General features: G+C 37.0%; 1 protein-coding gene across 1 annotated transcript in view; it reads left to right on the forward strand.

The window, feature by feature from the left end:
• Window positions 1-8225: 8225 nt before the first annotated feature.
• Window positions 8226-25380, forward strand: part of CADM2 (cell adhesion molecule 2) — a 1086372-nt gene continuing 1069217 nt past the window's right edge. The window contains exon 1 of the mRNA XM_064580279.1: window positions 8226-8925. Within this exon, the coding sequence (XP_064436349.1) occupies window positions 8865-8925 (61 nt within the window). The 5' untranslated portion in view covers window positions 8226-8864. The remainder of the gene's footprint in view (window positions 8926-25380) is intronic.

Raw genomic sequence — 25380 nt, forward strand, 5'->3', positions numbered from 1 at the left:
TGAAATCTCTCAATGCAATTACGGGGTAAGCCTAGAAAGTTGTTGACCCTCTTGGTTTCTCTGGGTGGAGAGCCATCTTAAGCTTTAACTAATCTGAAGGAATTAAGAGTTCAGAGTTGGGTGAAATGAGACACAATCCAATGATATTACTTAAGGCCTTGAATCAGAGTGAACTAAAGTAACCTCAACCCTGGACTTTTAAGTTAAATTAAGTTAAATTAACTACTAGTGTTTTCATTGTTTTGTTTTAGTTTAGACCAATACCTATTCATTCTTGGTTATCTTAAAAGAGCCATAGTGCATGATAATACTCTGGATATCAAGGTTCTCCCCCACACATTACCAAGAGAATGGATGGTTTTACTATCAATATTATGAGAAAGAGGCAGATCTATGGCAAAATAAGCAAGATACATTAGGTAGAACTTTAGCATATCTGAGAGATAAATCTTATTTCCTAAGCAATTTAGCATCTGAGATTTAGACCTAAAGTTGTAGAAATATGTTGGTGATGATGAATGCCAATATGATATTTATCAAATGAGAAGTGTTATGGTCAATTTTATGTGTCAACTTGTCTGGGACACAGGGCATCCACATATTTGGTTAAATATTATTTCTGGGTGTGTCTAGAAGGGTGATTATGGATGAGATTAACATTTTAGTCTGCAGAATGAGTAAAGCAGATTACCCTCTGTGATAGTTAATTTTATATGTCAGCTTGATTGAGAGATTATTCTAGGTATGTTTATGAAGGTGTTTCTGGATAAAATTATCATTCAAATCAGTAGATTGGTAAAGCAGATTGTTCTCCCAGTATGGGCAAGCACCATCTAATCCCTTGAGGTCCTGGATAGAACAAATAGCAGAGAAAGGGCCTCCCCATTCGGTCTGCATGCATGAGCTAAGACATCAGTCTTCTCCTGCCCTTGGACTGGGATTTACACCATCAGCTGCCCAGTTCCCAGGCCTTCAGACTTGAACTGGTATCACATCTCTGGTTTTCCTGGGTCTCCAACTTGCAGACAGCATATTGTGGGACTTCTGAGCCTCCATAATTATATAAGCCAATTCCTCATAATCTCTCTCTGACGCTGTCTTCCTTCTCTATCTATCTATCTATCTATCTATCTATCTATCTATCTATCTATCTATCATCTATCTACCTATCTATCTATAGGTTCTGTCTCTCTGAGAACCCTAATACACTCTCCTCAAGGTGAGTGGGCTTCATCCAATCCACTGAAGGACTGAAGAGACGTAAAGGCCAAATAAGAAAGAATTTTCTCTGCCTGACTGTGTTCAAGTTGAGGCATTGGCCTTCTCCTGTCTTTGGATTTAGATTTCGATTGGAATTTACTTCATTAGCTTTTCTGGTTCATAGGTCTTAAGACTTGGACTGGAACTCCACCCTCAGCTCTCCTGGGTCTCCAGCTTACTGACTGCAGGTCTAGGGACTTCTTAGTTGTCATAACTGCATAACCTAATTCCTTATAACCGATTTCTTTCTTTCTTTCTTTCTTTCTTTCTTTCTTTCTTTCTTTCTTTCTTTCTTTCTTTCTTTCTTTCTTCTTTCCTCTTTCTTTCTTTAGAACTTTCTTTCTTTCTTTCTCTCTTGCTCTCTCTTTCTTTCTTCCTTTCTTCCTTTCTTGCTATTTCTTTATATATAACTTTCCAGTCTCATTTCCTCTTTCCTCTTCTGTCCTTTTAATTATTGTTTGTTTGTTACTTCAAGATGCTTTATTAGTAGTAGTAGTAGTAGTAGTAGTAGTAGTATCTTTAATTTATTAAGTAACAAATTAGATGTTCCCCAGAGATGTAGATCAACTTAGTTCTGTAAGCAGTACAATTATAAAGTAGCTTAATTTACCCTGGATTTATCAGGAATCAAGTAACGTCATAGAGTTCTTCAGAATTCCTCATTTCTGCTACTGAGTCACCAACACAGCTCCTTTTATTTGATCAATCTGGATCAAGAACTGGGTCAGTTGGTTTCCATATTATTAGACTGGCCTGACTCATTTCATAGAAGAATCATGTAATATTCCTAATAGAAATTATATTAATTACTAGTACAAGTAAAGAGACTTTCCCAAAACAAGGGAGTAAAAAGACGACTGAAAAACCACCTTGTACACTTTAATAAGTGATTATAGTTATTCCATTGTATTTATTCCAAACTGATTGCTCTTGAAAGAATCAGGTATAGTTAACAATAGTCAACAGTGGTTAGGTATGGATAATGGAATCACTAAAGTACTTTCACTGAGGATGTATTTTATTTATTCCTACATAGTTTGTATTTTACCAACTCCTATATATTTCTTTTTCTTTCTTTCTTTTTTTTCTTTAACTGAAGTATCGTTGATATACAATGCTATACTAGTTTCAGGTGTACAACATATTGATTCAACAATTATATACATTACACAGTGCTTATCACAAAAAGTGCAGTCATCATCTGTTATCTACAAAGTTATTACAATATTATTGAATATACTCCCTATGCTGTATTTTTAATTCCGGAGGCTTATTTATTTTATAACTGGAAGTTTGTACCTCTTAATCCCCTTCACTTATTGTTTCGCTCATCCCCACCCCTATCCCCTCTGGCAACCACCAGTTTGTTCTCTGTATTTAGGAGCAAACAAACAAAAAACCAAAAACAGACTCGTATGTATTTCTTTTGTAAATAAAAATCTAAGTGGAATGTTTTTTATAAGTGCTGAATTTTTATTTTGAGTGGTTCTACTTAAGGATGCTTAGATTTATTTATTAAGGAAAAAAAATGATGCCTTAGAAAAAGACACAAAGAGGGGAATGAATCTGTTTTTATATAAATTAAACCAGAAGGTAGTCACCTTTGGATGGATACACACATTCCTTCAGCAAATATATATTGAGTGATTATTTTGTTTTAGCCCCTTTCTAATTGCTGAAAATCCAGTCAACAAGCCAAAGTCCCTTTGTTCTTACAGCTTACATTCTAGTTGGGGAGAAAACCAATACACAAATAAACAAACAAATTAAATAATATAAGTTCAGGTTATAAAGGGCACGAAGAAAAATAAAATGAGATAAACACATAAAGAGAGACTAGATGGGTTGGGGATGGAAAGGTTGGAAGGGTAAAGCATAATCAGTAAATGACTCTGTGAGAATGTCACATTTGAGCAGACTTGTTCATAAAATAAAGAAATGACTTATGTGATGATCTTCAGTAAGAGTGTTCTATGTAGAAAAAGCTCTACGTACAAAAAGCATGTGGTGGGTATGAAATTGGCCTGAATGAATGTAGTCATTTTCTTGAGAAGGCTTTTGTTTGTTTGTTTGTTTGTTTGTTTGTTTTTAAATATAGCCCATCTTCAATATCACTGTCCAAGAGTTAAGAGTTATCTCCATGATATTTCCATTTACCCTTGGTCATTTGTAAAACTAGTTTACACATTAAGCGTTACTAAACTCTAAGATCATATGACCTTCTATAAGGTAGAGTGAACATTTTCTTGTTTTAGGGTAAATGGAGGGAATGGAATTATCCCTCCTGATGAGTTTAAGAAAGTGTGTGATGGCCACATATCTTAGATCATTTAGATTCAATCATTGTAGAGATAAAAGTTATACTATATAACATCACCTGGTCATTTTTACTCTATATATTGTGATGGCATTATTTTAAAATGAGAGAATGTATAAATGTTGGTCATATTACCATTTAGTTTATTCATGTTAAAATACAGGGACAGCTCATCTTGAGATTGTAAATTCTTGAATATCTGTGAATTTATTTTCAATAATTTTATATACTATTACTAATATAAGTTGAAATACTAGCAATAAAGCATTTGGAGTGGGATGGAATGAATAATAGGTCATAATTCTGAGGAGAGACATTGAATGTTTTGTAAACAGCAAAATGCTAAGTTAAAATGCATAAAGGCAGTTGATATCACTTATATACTATTATGTATATTTATATATAGATACTATTATATACTGTATATTATACTATATGTTCTATATACTATACAGAAAGATTCTTAACATCTCTGCAACACAGGCAGCTGACCTCATATTTAAAATGCTGGGGAGCATGGAGAATGACAATCAATGCTTCCAGTACTCAATAAGCTAATTTTCTTCCACAATGGTCTACATTTTCACCAGGCCATGAAATTTCTTTTTCTAGGTCAATTTACTGCAAGAGTCAATTTGCTATGAGAGTCAATTTAGCATGGATTTTTAGATTTTTTAGTCCTGGGGTTCAATAATGACTATATATTTAAAGTGTTTAGATATTCCACTAAAATTTAGTATTTTAAGAGAAATATAGATATCCTAACTAAGTGTTTGAAATCCCAGAAAATGTGTTCATAGTAGTAAAAAGTAACACAGCAATTTTCCCATTCTGATTTCAAAACATTCTGCCACAATTAATACTGTTTTTTTTTAATTTGTTATCTTTTCAGCTTTATTTAGGTATGGTTGACAAATAAAATTGTAAGATATTTAAAGTGCACATTGTGATAATTTGATATACATTGTGAAAGGATTTCCCTCATCTAGTTAATTATCAAATCCATCACCTTAAAACTGTCAGCAAATTACTTTGCTCCTAGTAGAATAGAAAAGGCATAAACATCGCATCATTATAAATCCCAATTCTTTCAGTCTGGTGTAGGAACAGTCATAAAGCACAAACTAAGTGCAGCCTCCTTTGTGAAATACATCTTAAAAGAACTCTAATATCTATGGTACTAATGTGGAAGTAGAGGCTGTTATCCTATACTGTGACAGTACAAGCAAAGAGGACATCATGTCCAAGGCAAAGAAAAAGTACGCACTATCTTTACATAACTTTAAAAATGAGTATTAAATAAATAACTTGCATTTAAAGCATTAATTTATCTCCATTTTAAAGTTCATTTCAGGAGGGGAGGTGGGGGTGGTGGGTTAAGTGGGTGATGAGGATTAAGGAGGGCACTTGTGATGAGCATTGGGTGTTGTGTGTAAGTGATGAATCACTAAATTCTACACCTGAAACTAATATTATGATGTATGTTAACTAACTGGAATTTAATAAAAACTTGAAAAAGAAAAAAATTAAATTAATTTCAAAATATGAAATTAAATATTAAAAATATTTCTCCGCAAAGTGAAGTATAATACAATGCATAATGAGAAAGAAAATAAAGACAATCTCCCAAATAGGTTTAATATTTTAGACTATTGCATATAGGGATGCATGGATAGATGCCATCTTTTGGCAATTTATGAAATTAATTCATTGTCTGATGATTCATAAAAGGTCAGTTAATTTGCACATTTACTGGGACACTGATCATATATGTAGATAATAATAGCCTTAAAACTATGAAATGAATGTATTTAAAGATATTTAATTGTATTCAAGAAATCTTTTAGGTTTTAGAAATGACTTTATTCATGCAATGACAACACTGTAACATTTTGACCATTGTCACATTTTAAAATATTGAAAGATCTTACAACCATTAAGCATTTGATATTTTTAAGTTAATTGATTAATAGCATCTAAGAATAGACTATTTAGAAGATAGAGTGTTATATATCCCTTGTACTTTAAGATGAAATTAGTTATCCAAACGGTCAGAGCTCAGATTGTAAGTACCCCCCCCCCCCCACACACACACACGGACCCCACAACTGGAATAAGTGCAAACTCTCTTCCAGTCCCCTGACTGGGTGTATGGGCTAAAGAGAACTCATAATCACATGAAAGTATATGACTCTCATCACAATCAAACTTGGAACCATCTTAAAACTACCTCATTAAATTAATCATTTTTTACCCCATAGTTTATGAGAAGAGTTACTTCTGTGTTGTGATGACAAGGAGACTGCTGGGATTCCTGAAAAGAGTAATTTAACAAAAATCCTCTGGGTCTTTTAGAGTTTTCTCTTTCATAAAACACCCACTGGAATTCTCCCTGGCGTTAAGTCTGTGGTAAAACTGTGTTAAAAACAGGTGCTTCTCATACTTTTTGTATCTATAAATCACCCTGGAATCTTGTTACAATGAAGAATCTTATTCTGTAGGTATGGGGTAGGGCCTGAGATTCTGCAATTCTAGCAAGTTCCCAGGTGTTGGTGGTGATGCTGGTCTGAGGATCACCTACTATACAGCAAACTTACAGACTAATTCAGTGTAGAAATCCTAATTTCTGAGATAGTTATCAACAAGAACAAAAATTTGCTTCTGAGTATTAATAACAAATGTTGAGATACTCATGTTTGGTTGGGGCATTTTCTTGAATACAACGATCTTGGAGTATTGAATTTTTGTTTGTTTATCTCAGTAAGACTTTAGAAGTCATCAAATGCAGCTCCCTCATGTTATGGTTGAGGAAATTGAGGGTTAAGGAAGTTGAATATATGCCCAAGGTGGTACAGCTGGCAGCAGACATGCACTAGAACATAGGAACTCTGACTACCATTTCCATAAAGAAACCCTAACTTTTTTGGCATTTCCATTTTTTATATTCTCCCTGACACAAAACCTAAGCATGAGTCAATAATGATTAGAATTTCACCTTTTGATTCTCACAATAGTTTAAATGATAACAGTATCCTTGGACTTACTGACTTTCCTAACAGCTAAAACTCACAGTAGGCAACGATCTCTTACAATAATAAGAGTATTCACACAACCTCTTTCTTCTAGAGTCCACTTGCAGTTTTATTATGGACATTTTGCTTCTTAATTTTGAGAACCTGGAGAGAAAGGTGGACAGAGAAATGAATGGGTCAGTAGTTAAAAGGCAAGGGTTAAATCTATAAAAGGTTGTGGCAAAGTAAGCAACAAATGGGAAAGAGCGAAGGGCATCAATATTGATCATGCCTCTCATCTTTCCCTCTGTCTTCTTGCTTGCAGGTTTCTATTATGCAGTCTCTCAAACAAAGCAGACTTTATTTATGGTGTGACTGATTTAACACTACTGAACTAGTCCATCATCTGCTAATTTGGTCCAATTAAAAACTGGTCATAGGGAAAAGCCTGGGAATTAAGCTCATTTGGAAACACAATTTCTGATTTATTTATGTCCCCCTCATTTATATCTTCTCTTCTAAAAGATACTTTTCAGGGTGCTGATTTATAGAGGTGGTTCTTTCCAGATTCCTGAGTTCCTTTGCATGGCCACTTTTGGTTAAGTCCCTGAAGTGTTTTTTTTTTTTTTTTCCCCCTCCCTTAAGACTATTATTAAAGCATTTATAGAGGATTGCCTAAGATTTCCTGCTATCCTGAATTAGAAAAATTCCACTAAACAGCTAGAGCCACTATTTATAAAGCACTTACACATTGCATGGCCCTGTACTGACATGTTTACATTCTCACTAATCCTTAAAACTCTAAAAGGTAAGTACTATTACTATCCATGTTTTGCAGTTGAGGAGGCTTCAAACTTAAACATTCATTAAAATCAGTAAACATTATGCAGCAAGAAGTGATAGCTATGGGATTTGAACTGGGGTACGCCTGATCGCAGTACTGACCAATATTGTCATCCACTAGGCTCTACTGAGATTTATACCAGACTAAGTCAAAATTCTGAAAAACAACAACAACAATTTCATCTCCTCCACCCTTAACTTTTCCTTCTCTGCCACACAAGTTCTTGTAGGCAGGTAGGTGTACCGCTCCCTATACTTAGCCTCTCCCACGCCCTCTGCAATCTTTCTCTTTTGCTGCTGGGAGCGTTAGAGAATGCTACTGCAGCTGGTGAGTGGGCAGGTGCAGCCACCATCTGCTCTAGGAGTCCAAATGCGCACAAGAACTTCGCACCCAGGACCTGGCCCAGGCACCACACATTCCAGAATCTGCTGGGGACAAGGCTAACCCCGCCCCCTCGCGGTGACGATTGGCTGAACCATTCCTGAGTGCAAGACACGGATTAATGAAGGCGGGCGTCTCCTCTGTTAAGTTAGGGCGAGACGTCTCTAAGGAGGTAAGACCCGCTGAGGGCTGTGTGAATGGGGGCTTCAGTTCTTTCTGCCCGAAGGGTCCTTGAGAAACCTGTTTGTTTTTCCCGGCGTTTGTCTCCACCCATCCCTTTCTCTCATTGGCCAGGCCTGGTAGGCGGGTGTGTTTCCATTGGCCAGGGGGCGGTGTCTGTCCCTGGCCAGGGTGGGGGCGGGGCCACCGCCGCGCTGAGCTTGCCCTTGTGTCTGGAGCTCTGTAGAGCTGCCGCCACCGCCGCCGCCGCTGCCGCCGCCGCCGCCGCCGCCGCCGCCGCTGCCGCCGCCGCCGGTGCCTCTCCTGCTGCTGCAGCCCGAGCAACCGGGAGCCGCCGCCGTCGCCGCTGCCGCCACAACCGCTGCTTCTACCGCTGCCACCTCCCCTCCCAGGACCCCGAGACACCCTGAGCACGAGCGGCGGCTGCTGCTTGCTTGCTCCCCCTCTGCCCCCGCCCCTCCCTTCCGTGACCTACCCACTCCTTGCAGCCCTCGCCCGCACCTTTTCCAACACCCCGGCATCCCTGCACCACCTGCTCGGGCAGCCCCGGCGGGCTCTGGGACTTGCTGTGCGCGCCGAGAGGAAGGCAAGCTCCGAACCCGTGCCTGGCTGACGGGCTGTCGCGGCTGCACCACAGGCAGGAGGAGGAGAAGAAACTATTTCGCTCACCGAAACCCCATTCTGCGGGTGCTTCGCAGCTACCGCTTCTGCTGCCTCCAATCCAGGTCCGAGGGTTCGAACACCGCAGCGGCGGGGACGGTGGGTCCAGCAGGCTCCGGGAGGACACCGGCGGAGCCCTGCACTCTGGTGTCCCACGCACCAGCATCTCCTTGCCCCCTCGTTCCTTCCCTAACCCATTAGAGAAGGGACCATGATTTGGAAACGCAGCGCCGTTCTCCGTTTCTACAGCGTCTGCGGGCTCCTGCTACAAGGTAATCCCCGCCCCGCCGCGGGGAGCATCAACTTCACGCCCATTCCCCATCATCCCCACTCCACCCCATATTTCCACTCTCCCCTTTCAGTTCCCCAGTCCCCGGCGATTTCCACCCCCTCCCCCTACTCCCCGGTGCGGCAGGGGGCAGTGGCAGTTTGCTCCAGCCCCTCGAATCTCTAGCGCTGGCTCAGCCTTGCTCTCCCAGCAGTCAGCCCCTTTACGCGGCACCTTTCGCCTTTTCATTCACCTGAGCCTCCTACATCTCTCACTCTCAGTCCCCGCCAGCCACCCCCCCCACCTCCCACGCCTTTTGGCTGGCAACTTGTGCCTTCTCTGAATATTATACCCTCCCACCAACCCCCACCAGCCACCTCCCACATCACGCTCCTGACCGACCCTCTCCATCCTTGTCATCTGTCTAACCTCCCCCTTTTCGGGTCGCCTTTCTCTTTCCCCTTTTCCCACCATCATCATATCCGTGTATCTTTAAAAAGTGAGTGAGAGCCTGGGAGCGAGCTACCGAGACGGCGAGAACAGCAGCAGCGGCACCGTGTGCATTGCAATAACATCCCCGGGGGGGAAATGTGTTGTGAGACGTGTCATTCACCTAAGAAGAGAGAGGAGACTGTGTCTGGGATTTAAAAAGAGAAAAAAAAAAGAAAGAAAGAAAAGAAAGAAGGAAAGAAAAGAGAGAGAGGGAGAAAGAAAAAAGGGGGGGAAGAGAAAAAGAATAAATCAAGAAATAAAAAAAAGGGAAAGGGGAAGGGAAAAATTTAAAGACCCCAAAACACTTTATCAACAAACCTGTTTTTTATTAATCAGTCTGTGTGGTTTTCTATTCTTTTGCTTGTCTTTCTTTCTTTCTTTCTTTTTTTTCTTTTTCGTTAAGCAAAGAAATATATGCACCTAAGCAGTTACTTTACTGCTAAGGGGTTTTCGCTTGGATTCCCTACCTCTCCATCCGCTCTGCTCTCTGCCGCTTCTTTTCGTAATTAATATTATCCTTTCACGTGAAATGTAAGAACCCCTGCGACCGCAGTGGAGGGAAACCGCACAAAACGCTGTTATTATGCAAATCACTGGGTTTGGATGCGGAGTGGCTAGGGAACTGGGGTGCACTTTTCCTCAGACCCTCTCTTTTGGAGGAGGGAGGAGGGGTCTGTGTGGAATGGGAGGACGACGCTGGTTATGAAATGAATGGCAATGTATAGAGAAGGAGTGCATGAGGAGAGCACACTTTGGGTGGTGGTGGAGGCAGGGGCGGCATGCTAGGGCTGGGTGGGCAGGGGCTGTAAGGCAGAAAATTGTTGCTTTTAAGAGAGTAGTAATATAGGGATGCGTCTTGAGCGTGAGATACAGGAAGGATGAATGTGAAATGATGGTCGTTAGGATTTTTAAAGCTAGGTGACTCTTGATTTCTTGATAAATCTTTGCCCACCTCTAACCCCTCTGTCATCATTTCTGTACTTGTGAGAAAGATAAGTTGATCAAATGTATTTGTCCCTGGGTAAAAGGAATCTTGAAGTAAGACACAAGTAGACCCACAGGCGTGCAAAACCCAATCGGCCTTTGGAGGATTTAAATGAGGTCAGTGAACCATCTTTCAGCAAGTTCTTGGAATACATCCTGTCTCCTATCCTCCAGGATATAGACTGGGACATATTTTATTTATGCATATTTGTGAATGTGAAAGAAGAGATAGTGGACAGAATTTTTCTGAATTAACTAACTGACCTTGCAGAGATATTTCTTACAATATTTTGTGTGTTTTATGTTGGATGTAAATTTCAGATATGTCATGTGCCAGAATCCCTGAGAAGGCAGACAGCCTTCTTCCTGCTTACGCTGCCTCGTCCCATTTCCTACAGTTCACTCCCCCACCCTCTCACAAGTAACCTCGGGTGGCTGACACATTACTTAGGTTTCTAATCCATGCTGAAACGTGCTTCTAGATACCCGATTTCGCCTCTCAGTAACTTGCATTTCTCAGCTCTGCGTGTGTGTGTCTGTGTGTGTGTGTGTGCGCGCGCACTGGCGCGCGCGCGCGTGTCTGTGTGTGTGTGTGTGTGCGCGCGCGCACTCCATGCCGGGTAGTGGGAGTGTGATGTGGGAAAATCAGTTAATTTGGTGATTGCGATGAAAATTCGACACTGCTGGATGTGTTTTCCCTGCCAATCTGTGTGTGCTGGCCCCGGCACGTCATTGCACTCACTGCTGGGCTGGTGTGAGAAGATTATTTATTATAGAGCATCTGGGCAATGGACTGCACTTGGGGGTCGCCTCCTCTCTGCCTTCAACATTTCCCGTGAATTGTCTATTCAGTGCGCTGCAAAATAACTGTCTGCTGCTGTCTCATTCTCTCTCAACCTGGAGGAGGATTTACTCTTTCTCTACCCGGAGAGATTCCATCAGCTGCATTCTCTTTTATTAAGGGCATGGATCTCTTTTATTAAGTATGTAAACCAATTATTAAGAAAGTGCTGCTTTTCACAGCAGACTAGGGGTGGTGGTGAAAGGGGTGTGGGTATGCCAGAGAAAATGCACCACTGCAACCAACAGCAGCACCAGCATCAGGTCCAAACATATAAATAAATAAGCGTCCTATACAGCAACCAGGGAAAGAGCAGCAGCCCAGCAATGTCTGGGTACTTATGAGCATCCTAGATCAGGCCATATTAATACACCAAAGGAGAGAAGAGGATTTAAAGAAAAAGAAAACAAAACAAAACAAAACAAAAAACTATGGGGGGGGGGCGCAGAGCACCACTGGATTGTCTTCTCATGTTTATGGCTGCTTGATATTTATCAAACACTGTTCCACAGACACATCACACTTTATTGATATTGTCAGTTCCTGCTCAAATTGCTCATGCCTTCCTTGTCTTACTCTTGGCTAAAAACATTGCTTCAGGGTCCAGGTTTGTGTTTCTTCCACCACCCTACTGTTTTATTAGGACTTGGTTAGGTTGTAAAATGAAAGCTTTATTTCCTGGACACAGATTAAATACTTAGCAGGTCTTTCCTTCCTATGTGCAGGAGGGGAAGGGTGCAGGGGGAACTAGTGAGCAACTGATTTTGGCTAGAAGGAGTCTGTTCTGCCTGCCGGTAGTTATGACTAGGCAGATGCTATGGGCAGTCTACAGCTTCTCATTTTTAACTTTATCAGAACTATGGTGGTATTCTGTCATTTAAGTAATACTAATCAATTTATTTATCCTTTGTATTATTATCCCCTTTCTTGCACTATGCCTTATTTTAGACAAGAAGACTCATTTGATAACGTATCTTCTCTGTGTTTTACCTTGTCACCAATATTTTGCTTTTTCTGGGAAGCAAAGCCAACCTTTTGGCTTGTTAATATAGAGTTAATGAACCAGTGGTGAGAATCAAGTCACTGATAAAATAAGTAAAAAAAAAAAAAGTCTTAAATAGTTCTATTCTACAAATCTACCAACTTGTCTTCAACGGATTCTTAGGAAATGGAAATGGATCATTAGATGGAAAATAAACATATTTCTGACCAAAGCACAACTTGGAATGTAGACTACTTAGATAACAAAATTTGCTTCAGTGTTACTTTATGGGGCATCCTTTCTTATTTTCCTCCATCATAGACAGAGGAAAAATCTGGATTAAGGGTAGGGAACAGTTTAGAGAAATGAATTTCTTTAGAAGGAGGCGTGCAAAAGCTTACCACCTGTAACTAAAACCTCTCTTGGTTACAGAGTAGATCCAGTTCAATTGCTAACCCTGGCTGAAGCTGTATCCCCTTTCCATGCCTGAGGGGGCACTGCAAAGATGGAGACTGTCTTGTTTAGCACAAGAAAAGAGTCCTAGAAAGGGCAAAAAAGAAAGGACAAAATATAACCAGAAAATAGACATGCATAGAGATTTTGTTGAGAACTTTGTTTCCTTTTTAGAGTTGGTCTTACAGAAAAACCCATCCAACACAAATACTGGGACTTTAGGGTTTGGTTTGGTTTTGTCTTGTTTTGTTTTCCATGAGACATTTTGGAAAATGAATTATTATATTTGGAAAGAAAGACTTTCAAATTGAAGGTCAATTGGACATACATATTACTAGCCTCAGTGTGTTACATGAACCTCCCCTTACATTTTTAGAAAGTACATTATAAAGTACAAAATACACCTACATACACTTAATAAAATACGATAACTTAATACTACCTAAAAGCACATCTCTCCCATTCATGTCCTTCTACATGTAATAACCTTAGTCTTGTCAAGCTCATTTCTTATGCTGAATGCAGTTCCTGCATTCCTCCCTTTATTGATTAACAGCTGAAACTTTGAAAAGTAGAATCTGTACATAAGAGCCAGTGACTATGATTTAAACAGTCAAACCCCAGACACTTAGTAATTAAGAAAATCTCCCTGCAAATATGAGGAGTTTCTGGACTAATTTTCTATCAAGATGTGGAAGCTTACTTCATTGTCTTTTCCCCATTTCTACCACTATTAGAACCATGGGAGCATAATAGGACAAAAGTAAGCATCAGTTGAAAGACCTCTTTCTGCCTTCACTGGAAGATCAGATACTTGAGAACTATTTGCCCCGCATTTAAATAGTAGATGCCATTTTTTTAAAGAAAAAATTACTTGAATTTCTTAGCAAATGGAAGTGCAAAAATGCTGGAAGACAAAAACTGAATCATGCATTTTAAAGTGACCTAAAATCAGCATCGAATAATATCAATTTTCTTTGAAAAGAAATCAATGGGGTATCAGATGATTGAGACAAGTAAGGTTTATTTATTATGAAGAATTTGGAGTACAGTAATAATATAAATAGACCTATCATATTGATGTTTTCTTTGATAATGCTGATGTGTGTTCCATGAGATTTATTGAGAAAGAGTCCTTATTTTAATAGACTCGTTAAACATCCTTGGCAAAATCACCCATGGTGTGACAGCTGGCTGAGTAGGTTGAGGAATCAGTGAGAAGGAAATCACAAACTGAGGAAGCTGAACTCAGAAGCTGAAGTTAGAGTTCTTTGTGGCAGATATTAGTTTACCTGGTTTACTGTTTACCCTCTTAGAACAGCTCTAGCACACAATGTTAAGCTTAAGCTTCCTGAGGGCAAGCCCTGAGCCTTTGTTATCTGTGCAATCTTCTTATTCTTAATTTAGTGGATGCATAATAAATGGTGTTGGATTGAATAATAGGTATGTCCTAATTAGTTCTGATGGAATTAAATAGTTGCCTCTCTTCATAATATGTCAACACTTAAACTTTGTCAAATAATGCCACAAGAGTTAATTATAACATTTTGTAGGCTGTATTGGTTTAGGAAACAGTTTTCCTATAGGAAAGTATATAGCAATGGCTTTTGGTATACATCTTTAAATGAATACAATCTGATCAGTTGTTCTTGCCATGACATTTCCCTACCCATTTCTTTTTATTTTCCCTTGATTTCAAATCCCCAATATTTTGCACTAGATCAGATCACCAATTCATTTCATGAAAAAAGGAAGGGCATGATTTAAATTTACTGATTTAACCTAAAATATTTAAAAGGACAAGTTCATTGCCAACATTTTATTTGAAAATGTCAAGCATTTTTGGAGTGCAGTTTTGTAGTATCAAAGAAAGGCATCTTCTGCAAATTCCTTGTGTAAAAAGGTGGGTGAGGATTAACCTAGAGCTGTGGCTGCTGAAGCCCCCTGCTGTGTGATGATGCACATGGCATCTCAGGCCTAATGTGCTCTGCAGCGGCTGGCGAACGCACAGGAAAGCCGTCATGTGGCAAGAGTGAAATGGGAAGTCTTTTCATAGCTTGCAGTAGACGTGAACCATCCTTCAGTTTTTTATAACCAGAAATAACCCAGACAGTATTTCTAATCATGTGAGCTCATGACAAAGCATAAGAAAGAATGAATACATATTTTGTTTGGAGATTAATGTAATAAATAAATCCTAATAAAATTATCAATGCTCTCATCAGACACATGGTGAAGAGTTTCTTTTCTTGCAAACTATCAGGGACACGGGCCAGTTTCATGAAGATAAATAGCGAAGTTAAAAATAGGATTTCTATGCAATTGTTTACATGTGTTGGACCTAATAAATACTGGGCTAGGAAATATTCTGTTATCCTCTTCTTTTAGTGAGTAAGGAATCAGTCCTTTGTTGTTGTTGTTGTGAGTTATTATTATTATTATTAGGGCATTTCTTGTATTATGAGGATACAGTAGTTTTAAAAGAAATAGAAATTACCTGTTCAGTGTATGTTCATGTAGTTTAGCTCCATGAAGTGGAATTTGTGTTAACATCAAATCAGTAGAGAATATTTCCTCTCTGAACAATATTATTTATAACAGGCAAAAGCACCAAATAGGTCCCTTAATAAAAGTGATAGTTCTTGACCAATTGTTATAGGCAGCCTATCAGGGAAGCATATCAGATTATAGAAATTAATGTAGCTTTGTTTATTTTTATTCCATGTGCTAGAGAAAACATAATTGAACATATTATGCATATTGATTTTTACTCAAGAAATGAGCCCAGTTGGTTCTGTTAATGTGCTCAGTGGGCTTCTTTAAACAGATATAAAATTGTTATCATTTTAGAAGTATGTAGTATGTTTAAAAATTAGCAAACGAAATATTCTGCTTAATTAGGTATCAGTTAAATATTAATGTCAATATCAGAGATATAATTTTTGAGAAAGGAAATATCCCTCAATCATTCATCTCTCTATATACACATATATACAAGTTTAAAGTGTACAGTTATTTTTAGGACTGAAGGTTATCTTTATAATTTGGTAAGTAATCAGACTTTGGGGCTCTCAGGGATGAGGTGTGAGGAAGAGGCAAGAGTTTATTTTATTTGCACTCAATTGTTTTCTTTTACCCTTTTTATGAGGGTTAAAAAGTGTATTTTTGAATAAATTTTCTTAGGCTTTAACAATGATTAACATTTCCACTTAAAAACACACAAGCAAGATTTACAATTTCTGAATTTGCGATAGAGCTGAGCATTTATTCTGAATCTTTTTTTGTGCTTATGAAACTGAGTGATGAGACCCTCCCGCCACCTGAGTAGACACAGGACTGAGGTTGTAAGGGGATCTGCCTTGGACAGAGCTTGCTATTAATTATTCACATTCGATTTTAGAGGTCTTTGAAGTAAATATTAAGACAGTCATCATTCAACCCATTTGGGATAACTCTTTCTAAGTCAGCAAATAGTTTTTACTTGAATCTTTAATTTCAGCCATTTGAATGCTGAATGGGAAACCCCATTTTAGTCACAAACAGTTATTCTGGGGGCTAGATGCTGAGGTCATTAGGGATTATTTAGAAAATAAAAATAAGGAATCATACTTAAAACTAAGTATGATCAAATAGTGCAAATCACTTCACATTAAGAAAACAACAGTCCTTTTATTGGTCAAACTGATCCCCTAACAATTTTATGTATTTGATGATGGTTAATTTACAGGAACGCTGCATTCATTGTTTATCTAAAGTCATCTTTGGGAACGCAGTGAGAAAGCACCTTTCCCGACAAGGGTGTGCTGCCAACTGCTAAGTGTATAGCTGTTATATTGATCCAGTGTAATTTATAAAACCAATTAATTTGTTCTTATAAAGAAATATTTTTGGCTTCTTCGCTAAAAGTGTTTGCCTTTAAAAATGCAAGTGACTCCCTTAAGGTTTACTTAAACATCCCAAACTAAAATTTATAGTGTGTAAAATACATTTTTACTCTCTTAATGAATTCATGTTTTACATTAGCTTGTCCTATATCCCCCCGGGGGAAAACACCCATGATGCCTATATCTTCCATTTATTCTCATATCTATATGCCCCCTGCTTTCCAATCTTAAGTAGTAGATTTAGGTTGAAATGAGAGACGATTGGAATATTTGTATTTAAAAGCAAATAAAAAATGTACAAAAGCTTGTTATTTAATTGTCACTCCTTTACTGCTGTCTATTTTATGTGTTGAGGTCTCACTAGCAACTCAGCTTCCTTTGCACTCTCCAGGAATGTAATATCCCCCCAGTCCGACCATGCTACTAACCTGAAAGACCTATTAAAAGTAATTAACGGGGAATGAAGAATGGTTCAAGAAAGGGAGTTTTGCTAAAGCCTATATGCTGAATACATACAGATTGAGTGATTTTTCCTTTCAACCTGCAGGACGCATACCCCAATGTTTTAGCAAGGATAATACACATACAGTGTGTTTTTACTTGTTTTTGTTATTGCTATTATTGCATTTTGTGAGAGTTCAACCTCCTTACTTTCATAATAAAAATGGCAAAAAGAAGAGGGAAGGAATGTGAGTCAGCCAGCCAAACGCACACAGAAACGCCTGGCAAAGCTGACTAAATTAGCATATGCTAGTCTGAGTATTTCCCTCTGTTGTTACATAATCCCTTTCTAATACGAAATCAGTTCTCATACTTAACCCTTTCAGGAGGTTTGGAATTCTCCCGCTGTTATATTTTTATTTTGCATTATTTATTTTCTCATGAATTGTGTAAATCATCTATTGAGGGGCTTTTATGTCAAATTCTTTTTTCCCCCTCTTCAGTCTTTCTGTATACAAATGTTCCATTCTGTGCCCAACTTCAGGATTCAAGAATCAACTTTTCTATAGCTTTCACTGAGAGGATCTAATTAGCATTTTAGGCTCTCTTTACTCATGTGCAGCTTTCTTTAGAAAATGTATTAGTTCTATGAGGTTCCCCTAAGGATTCATAATACTCTAGTTTGTTACATGTACTGTGATATTCAGTGTGCCTTAATTATGCACGTGTCCTCATTTCAAAGCCTTTTCAAGGATCATGTGGGATAGAACAGGGGTCTGGCTGTAAGTTCACTGTCATGTATTAATGTGTAGGTGGTATTCAGAGAAGGATGTTTCTGAAGGCAATTATATATCTAGGACTCCAGTATAGCAAACGGTTACATTCTACGCTTACTAGTTACCCTGCCAAGGCAGAATGAAATTCACCATTGTGATACATAATACAGTATCTGTTATTTCTAAATAGTTCTTTGCCCTGGGAATGAAATAAAATAATGAGTGAAAATGTGTATCCCTTATCTTGAATAGGGATTGTTCCTTTCACTCTCCCAAAACAAGAATCAAAAATTGTTCCTAAATCAATACTCTATTCCCTAACTAGCCCATTAACACATTTGCTATGGTGGGATCTCGAAGTTATGCTGGTTATTATTTGAGGCTATAGATTTTTAGATAGTATTAATTGCCTGCAATCACATGGGCTGCCAAATGTCAGTGCACTGCCAAATCCGAGACATGATTTTTTCAGTTTTTGATTTGGATGCAATTTGGACAACTGTGGAAGTATATAGGGACATTGAACTCAACACAGGAAGGGAGAGAGAGAGAGAGACTTTTTTTTTTTTTTTAATAAGGACTTTTTATTTTTGGAAGGATGGTTATAAGAATTGGCTCATTTAGTACATTTCATTATTTATAAGGAGGATATTTTCCTGCATTTCCTGAGTTTGAGAGTGTACTTATATTAACTGTACCCTTTGGCTTGTATTCCTCTGTGTAGTATATCATCAGAAAATTTGAGTTTAATTTGTAAATACACTTCTTTTCTTTTATTTATGGCGATTGCAATAAAAAGCATTTTTAAAGCTGATACGTACTGACAATTCTAACCATTTTTTTAATTTTACAACTGCATATTTCAAGCCACATTATTATTAATGATAGCTTAAAAAAACGAGTCTCCAGGAACCTACTGGAGTTTTTTATTACGAAAATTTTTGACCAAAATCTGATGTGTTTGTTTAAGTAGACAAAAGAATGCCACCTGCCCTTTATTATTTGAAGTTTTCTGTCTTCTTTGCTCATGAGAGAACTAAGCATTTTATTTTGTCTATGCTATGATCTATATAACCCCTTTGCATATTTTTATTATAGCATTTTGAATGTTTGGTATTTATCTGTCTGTTTGCTCTACTGGACTATAAACCCCTGGAGTACAGGGTCTTAGTCTTTATTTTATTTCAAGTGCCTAATCTAAGGCCTGGTCTGTGTCTTTTTATAATGTTTTCATGCCACTGATTGATTAGTTCTCTTCCAATCCATTTAATCTTGACACATCTCTTTAATTGGATCCAAATAATATTTAAGTATTTATGTTATAACTGCCAAAATGCCAATACACTATTCTGAATAGAATAAATATTTGCAATGAGTTTTCATTTGTATTTAATGTACAGGGAGAAGACCAAAAAATGGCTACTAAGAAATACAAACAATTCTAAATAATGACATACTTCACAAAAATGTGAAATCATTGCTTTCAGTTAGGGTAAGCCGTTCAAATTTGCACTGAAAACATTTGTCTCAGATCTCTGAATCTCCCTGATTTCTCTGGGCTTCCTAAATCCTTGTCTTTTTTCTACTTACTAAAGATTTCTATCCCTAGCCCCCAAAATATTCCTGATGGTGGCTTTGGGTAAACATGAAACCAAATCATCTTATTGTTTTACTTAGAGTAGCAGGTATTTCCGGATAAATGTATAAACAAAGAGGAATTACAAACTGACCTTGATCTGCCAGATTATCAGTGGCTACTGATCTGCTTTTGTTATTGCCAAGCTGTGGAGTAGACTTTCTCTGGGTAGTCTCTGAAATACAGATTCAGGGTGCATTTTGCTTAATTTAACTTGGGGAGATTACATCCATTTTATTTAAAAGGCCTTTTAAAGAAAATCCTAAATATTGTGGGGTTCATTTTGTTTTTTGTTTTTTTGTTTTTTTAATGCTTAGTCATACTTCTGCAATTGAGGACACATGTTTGCTGTGGTTGAATTTGATTTATCTCCCTTTTAGCATTTTGAAAGACAGTGGGAGGTAAGATGGGAATATTAACTGCTTTTTGAAGAGAATTTAAATATAGTTACTGGGAGCTGAACACCAAGGGAGAAAAGACTTTCTACAATTTGTAGTGACTCTATTTCCACATAAAGTGTTTTAAGAATGCTTTTTCTTGAAAGTCCCAGTGAAATGCAGCTTTTCTTGAAAGTCATATAGTTTTTCTTCAAATTTTTTAAAAATCAATTTCCTGATGTCTTTTGGATTTTTGACTGTTTCATGATTTGGGGCATCTGAAAAAATATTATTAACTAGGCTGACTTAAGATTTACCTGATGGCAGGTGCCAAAATCACCGTATCATCATCACGTAAAATGCACATTCAGTAAATAAATATCCAAAGTAGATTAAACTAGTTCAATATATTAAGTGTTATCGCCACTTTATGGAGTTGATATTAAGAATTATATTCTCCCATAGCTACTGTGAATACCTAAAATATTCTTTATGTTAAAGTGTGACTGTCAGTATGATGCAACAGCTGCAGAAGAATAACCTTCTAATGTGGCTTCTGTTCAGCCCCTGCTGACTGACTTTGCAGAGCCTAGTGAATAAAAGGGAAGGTAGTTTGAGAAGCAGTTTTTGTTGACAATTTCACTGTTATGGTGAAAAAATATTTTAAGATGTTACTGAATTTTCATTATATAGAGAATATTCTTACAAATCTATGTTTAGAAGTGACATATTGTAATTTTTTTAATGCGGAACCACTTAGTAGTATCTGAAACACTGGAAATTGTGAGGAAGAATAACACCTTCATATTTCTCAACAGTTTTTGTCATAATGACCCCCTCAGAAAGGGAATTTTTATTTTGATATAGGATATTTGATATTTGATAAGGAAAGCATTTCAGAACAACATTTTTGTCCAGAGTCACAAAATTAAAAACAATATCCATCATATTCTTCAAAAGAATACTACACTAAGTGCATCATCTTTATGGAAAGATTTGATGCTAACTAGCGTGAAAAGAAGTTGTGTGTTCAGTAACAATTACAAATATATTTTTAAAGATCAAGTAAAATTTATAGACGATAGTCTCATGTCCACTAGCTTACATTTTTTTTTTTTTTAACATAGAAATGCTACAGGTGAGGTAAGACTAATGGTATTTGAAACTTCAATTCTCTGTATCTTTTCACTTCCATGGAATAGCTAAGATAGAGGTATTGATACAGGGATGAGTTCGTGGTGTTTTAGAGATCTGGTAGAGGTCAGTAAGGTCAGATTTACTTTAAATCTTCATTTTGCTTTACCCAATTTTACAGGCTACACAAGTACAGAGTATCAACAAAGCAGAACAGATTATCCTTGATGGATAGGACAGCATGAAAGTATATTTTGTAATACAGCAATATATTCAACGGATGGGTGTGGACAAGTTGGGAAGACAATCTTTTTAGCATTTAACGATGGTCTTATTATAAGCTGACAGTAAACTTGATCAGGTATTAGGGATATTTCCCCCTAAGACCTTCATATCATCTTGGTGTACCAAGCGAGAATGGGAGTAACTTGGTGATAGAGGAAGAGGAACTAATATACAGCCCCGATCCTTGAGTAGAACACAAACAGCTGCCATGCCAAACTACTGTTAGTGTGGAAGCCGTAGTAAGGCTGGCCTGGCAGGTGGGTGTCTTTTCTTTTGTAGTGAGGGTTCTCTATTTCTGTAGAGGGAGGAGATATCATTGGACTACTTCGGACTTGGAGTTTTGGATGTGTCCTGCAGCAGCAAGACAGAATGGTAGGAATCAAAAGACCTCAGTTCTCATCCAAGCCATGCCACTATTTTAGACACTTTGAGCAAGTTACTTTTTTTCTCTTTCTCTTTTCTTTCTTCCTTTCTTTCTTTCTTCCTTTCTTTCTTTCTTTCTCTCTCTCTCTTTCTTTCTTTCTTTCTTTTTTTCTTTCTTTCTTTCTTTCTTTCTTTCTTTCTTTCTTTCTTCTTTCTTTCTTTTTCTTTCTTCTTTTTTAGGGGGAGAAGGAGGGGCAGAGAGAGAATATTAAGCAGGATCCATGCCCAGCATGAGCCCGATGCAGAGCTTGATCTCACAACCCTGAGATCATGACCCAAGCCAAAACCAAGAGTCAGATGCTTAACTGACTGAGCCACCCAGGCACCCCAAGCAAGTTACTTTTGCAGCTTAGTTTCTTCTGTATACTGAAGAAATGGAACCACATTCATTCTTTGGTGATACGTTGTAGAAGAATCTAATGGATGATTGAGGATTGCAGAAATGGCATATTTCTTTTCAACTTTTCACCTTAAGATATTTTGTAACACAGTGTAGCATTAACTATGTGCTCTTAAAATACCTTTTACTAATATTTAATTTTTTATATTTACCCATGCATTATTCAGTATTTAAAACTTTTACACATATAAAGAGATTTTTATTCGGATACATAAATTTCAGAGTTTTCTATCTCTGTCAGTGGGTTTCATAAATTAATTTTGTAGTCATCAGCCTGAGCTTGGGTCGTACATGCTTTTCTCATGAAATTACATCCATAGATCAACTTCAAAAATTAGTAAATCATTGCTGTTAGTTATTTTATTTTTTCTCTTTTAAAATTTTTGTTTAAATTCTAGTTAGCTAACATACAGCATAATATTGGTTTCAGGAGTAGAATTCAGTGATTCATCACTTACATACAATACCCAGTGCTCATGCCATTAGTCCTTTTTATTATTAGAAAATAAATTTTTGATTTTGAATTAAACTTTGGTTTTTTGTGCATTTAATGTGTGCATGTGTAAATTTTTTTAATCGCTTTATTTTTCATAGCCTTTGGTTTTCTCAAGCATAACTTACTCATGCACTGATTCATTTTTCAACAAATACCTACCTGAAGGCAGTGTTGTAAATGCCAGATATACAAGGGAACAAGGTCGAAACAGTTTCTGCCCTCACGGAGCTTATAGTCTAGTAGCTGAGCCACTGGATAAACCAAAATATGAAACACCCTAGCTTATTTTCTGAAATAAAAATTCCATTTTTATAGTGACATGTTTTCAATGGCTACAGAATGTGGATATATCAATGAAAATATGAAATCACCGATTTAATAGCACTACTATAATACTTCACTGAGCTTTTCAGATTTTTTGTTTAAGGTTGGGTTAAAGAGCTCTTATTTCCTCCAGTCGTTTATCCTGAAAACATTCTCAGTATGATTCCAGTTTCTTTCTTTTTTTTTATTAATACAACTTGAAAGAAGCTGACAAGTGAACAAGAAATATTCAAGCATGCTCTATGCTAACTGATTTGTTCAAGAGGATGATTCATTTAATTTCATAAAGGCTCAGTGGGCCAGAACAGTAGATGACCAGGTCAGCAGAGGGAATGTAGGGGAGAAGAGGTCTGTGAGAAGGATCTATGTAACAAGCAACAATATTTAGTTTTTTAGAGCTGAAGTTCTGCTTGAGCAGTTCTGATGTTACCAGCGACAGTCATTTAAAGAGCTGCTGATGCCTCAGGGAAAACATTTTTAATGCTCCTTGTACTGTGTCATATATATTAAAACTCCGTCCCTTGCTTATATTACAATACCACATTGTGCCTGATTAAAACCTGTGCTTCTCGAGACTTCCAATTCAACGTTATTGAAATCTTTCCTCCTGCTCAAACTGCCTTGAATATGACTGAAATAAGAATCACCTGGTAAACAAAACTGTAGAAGAGAATACCACTTAAAGACTTTAAAAATAAAGTGAATTTTATATACAATTATGTGAAATGTTAGAATATGTAAAATGACATGAATGGGCTACAAATATTCTCGATATCTTTATATTATTTCTTTTAGTATTTAACTTTGAATGATGACCTCAACGTGCAAATGATGTCATATTTCTAACAGATTGTATGACATTTTTATATTATTTTTATTGCCCATTGGTGTCCCTGGAGTAGATGATATATATCTTATATTAGATAGGGTAAAAAAATGATACATACTTTGGAAATCATAATGGTGGTGGTCAAGCATGTACAGTTATTCTACTTAGAGATTTATTTATCTGGATTGCAGAAAACAGTACAGTGCACAGCTAAAAAACCTCAGCTAAACCATTATCTTTAATTTTGCTTTCTTTTTCTTTTAAAGGAAACTTTAAAATTAAAGCAGTTCAAGTAAATGCTCTGTTGCAGGTGATAATTTGCAAGAGTGTAGTTTTATATTAAATGATTTATTTTGAGAATATATTCAGTTTTCCCAAGTAAGTCAGAGATGCATGCGTATTTGGAAACTTTTATATAGAGAACTAGGTGGTGCTGTTCTGTCATCTTTGTGTCTCGGTGACTTCTTTGGTCCTGTTTTTGATTCATTAAACACTTTCAAACAATAAGTGCATTAGGTAAGATATAGTCTCCTAGTAGCATTAGTTTTTATTAACCAACTAAGTTTATATTGATCTTACATGTTTGTTTTCAGCACTATTTTCATAAAGCAGAAAAAACTTTCTTCCTAAGCAGTAACATTTATCATAGTTTACAACTTCTCTTTCGTTAACATTTAAGATGATCCAAAATCTTCAGATATTTAAATTATTATGTGTTTTAAAATGTTTTGTACTTGACTATTTCTTTTGACAAAATTCTTACTATTAATTGAGTCAGATTTTAAAGTGGTAAACTTTTGTACAGTTTGAGTTGCTTTAATATAAAAATGCCATAAAATATATAAGCTCAAGGAAAGCACTTTCATTATTTGAAATAGTAAAAATTGAATTAAGCCTTTAAAGAAAAGAAATAAAATTTTCCTTGAAGAGAAATTGTTTGCTTAATTTACTTCTCTGTAAGAAAACTGACCTCAGTTAGGCTGTCAGTTAATTTTTTCATGTTTCAGGATATCATTAAGTTAGCTGTGCCTTCTGATGATCTTGCCATACCCAGTAGTCCGAAATAAAATAGCACATTTACTTCAAACCAAGTAACAAAAAAGCTACTCTGCTGCCCATGTATACTTAGTACACTGGTGTCTCTGAGGTATATTTTCTTGGTAAGAATAGCTTCAGACACCTTTAGGTTTAGGAAATGTAGAAAAGAGAAAACTTAAAAGAATTACAAATTTTTCCATTAAAAATCATCTCATGTTATACACAAGCAATTGTTAACTTATGTTTTGTAATAACTTTACAATACCTTTGGAGAAGAGTATATCATATAATTTATTCTCCAATGAAAATCTGGATATAACATCATGCTGAAGTACTTCAAGAGTTCTACCCAGGTGCCTCCTTGTCACAGTTCTATCATTTTGACTGGGGACAAAAGTAATTTATGTCCTTTATTTCTGATGTAATAAATCCTCCTTGCTGCTATTTACATCATAAAACATTTAAGTTTTATCTTAATAGAAAAGTGAATGTTCTTTAGAAAACTCTTGGTGTTTTCTGTTATCTCACAAATCTTTTATCTGTGGAAGACAGAATCAATATGGAATTTCAGAATGGTTCCATGGCATGTCATCTTACAATGCAGAGATAATCTCTGAGATGAACATCTTCTAGACTAATAAACCTAAGTGAAAGTGCTCTTAGA

This window comes from Mirounga angustirostris, unplaced genomic scaffold (assembly GCF_029215605.1).
Source record: "Mirounga angustirostris isolate CCGP_5_RB_7025 unplaced genomic scaffold, mMirAng1.0.hap1 SCAF_1, whole genome shotgun sequence".
Lineage (NCBI taxonomy): Eukaryota > Metazoa > Chordata > Mammalia > Carnivora > Phocidae > Mirounga > Mirounga angustirostris.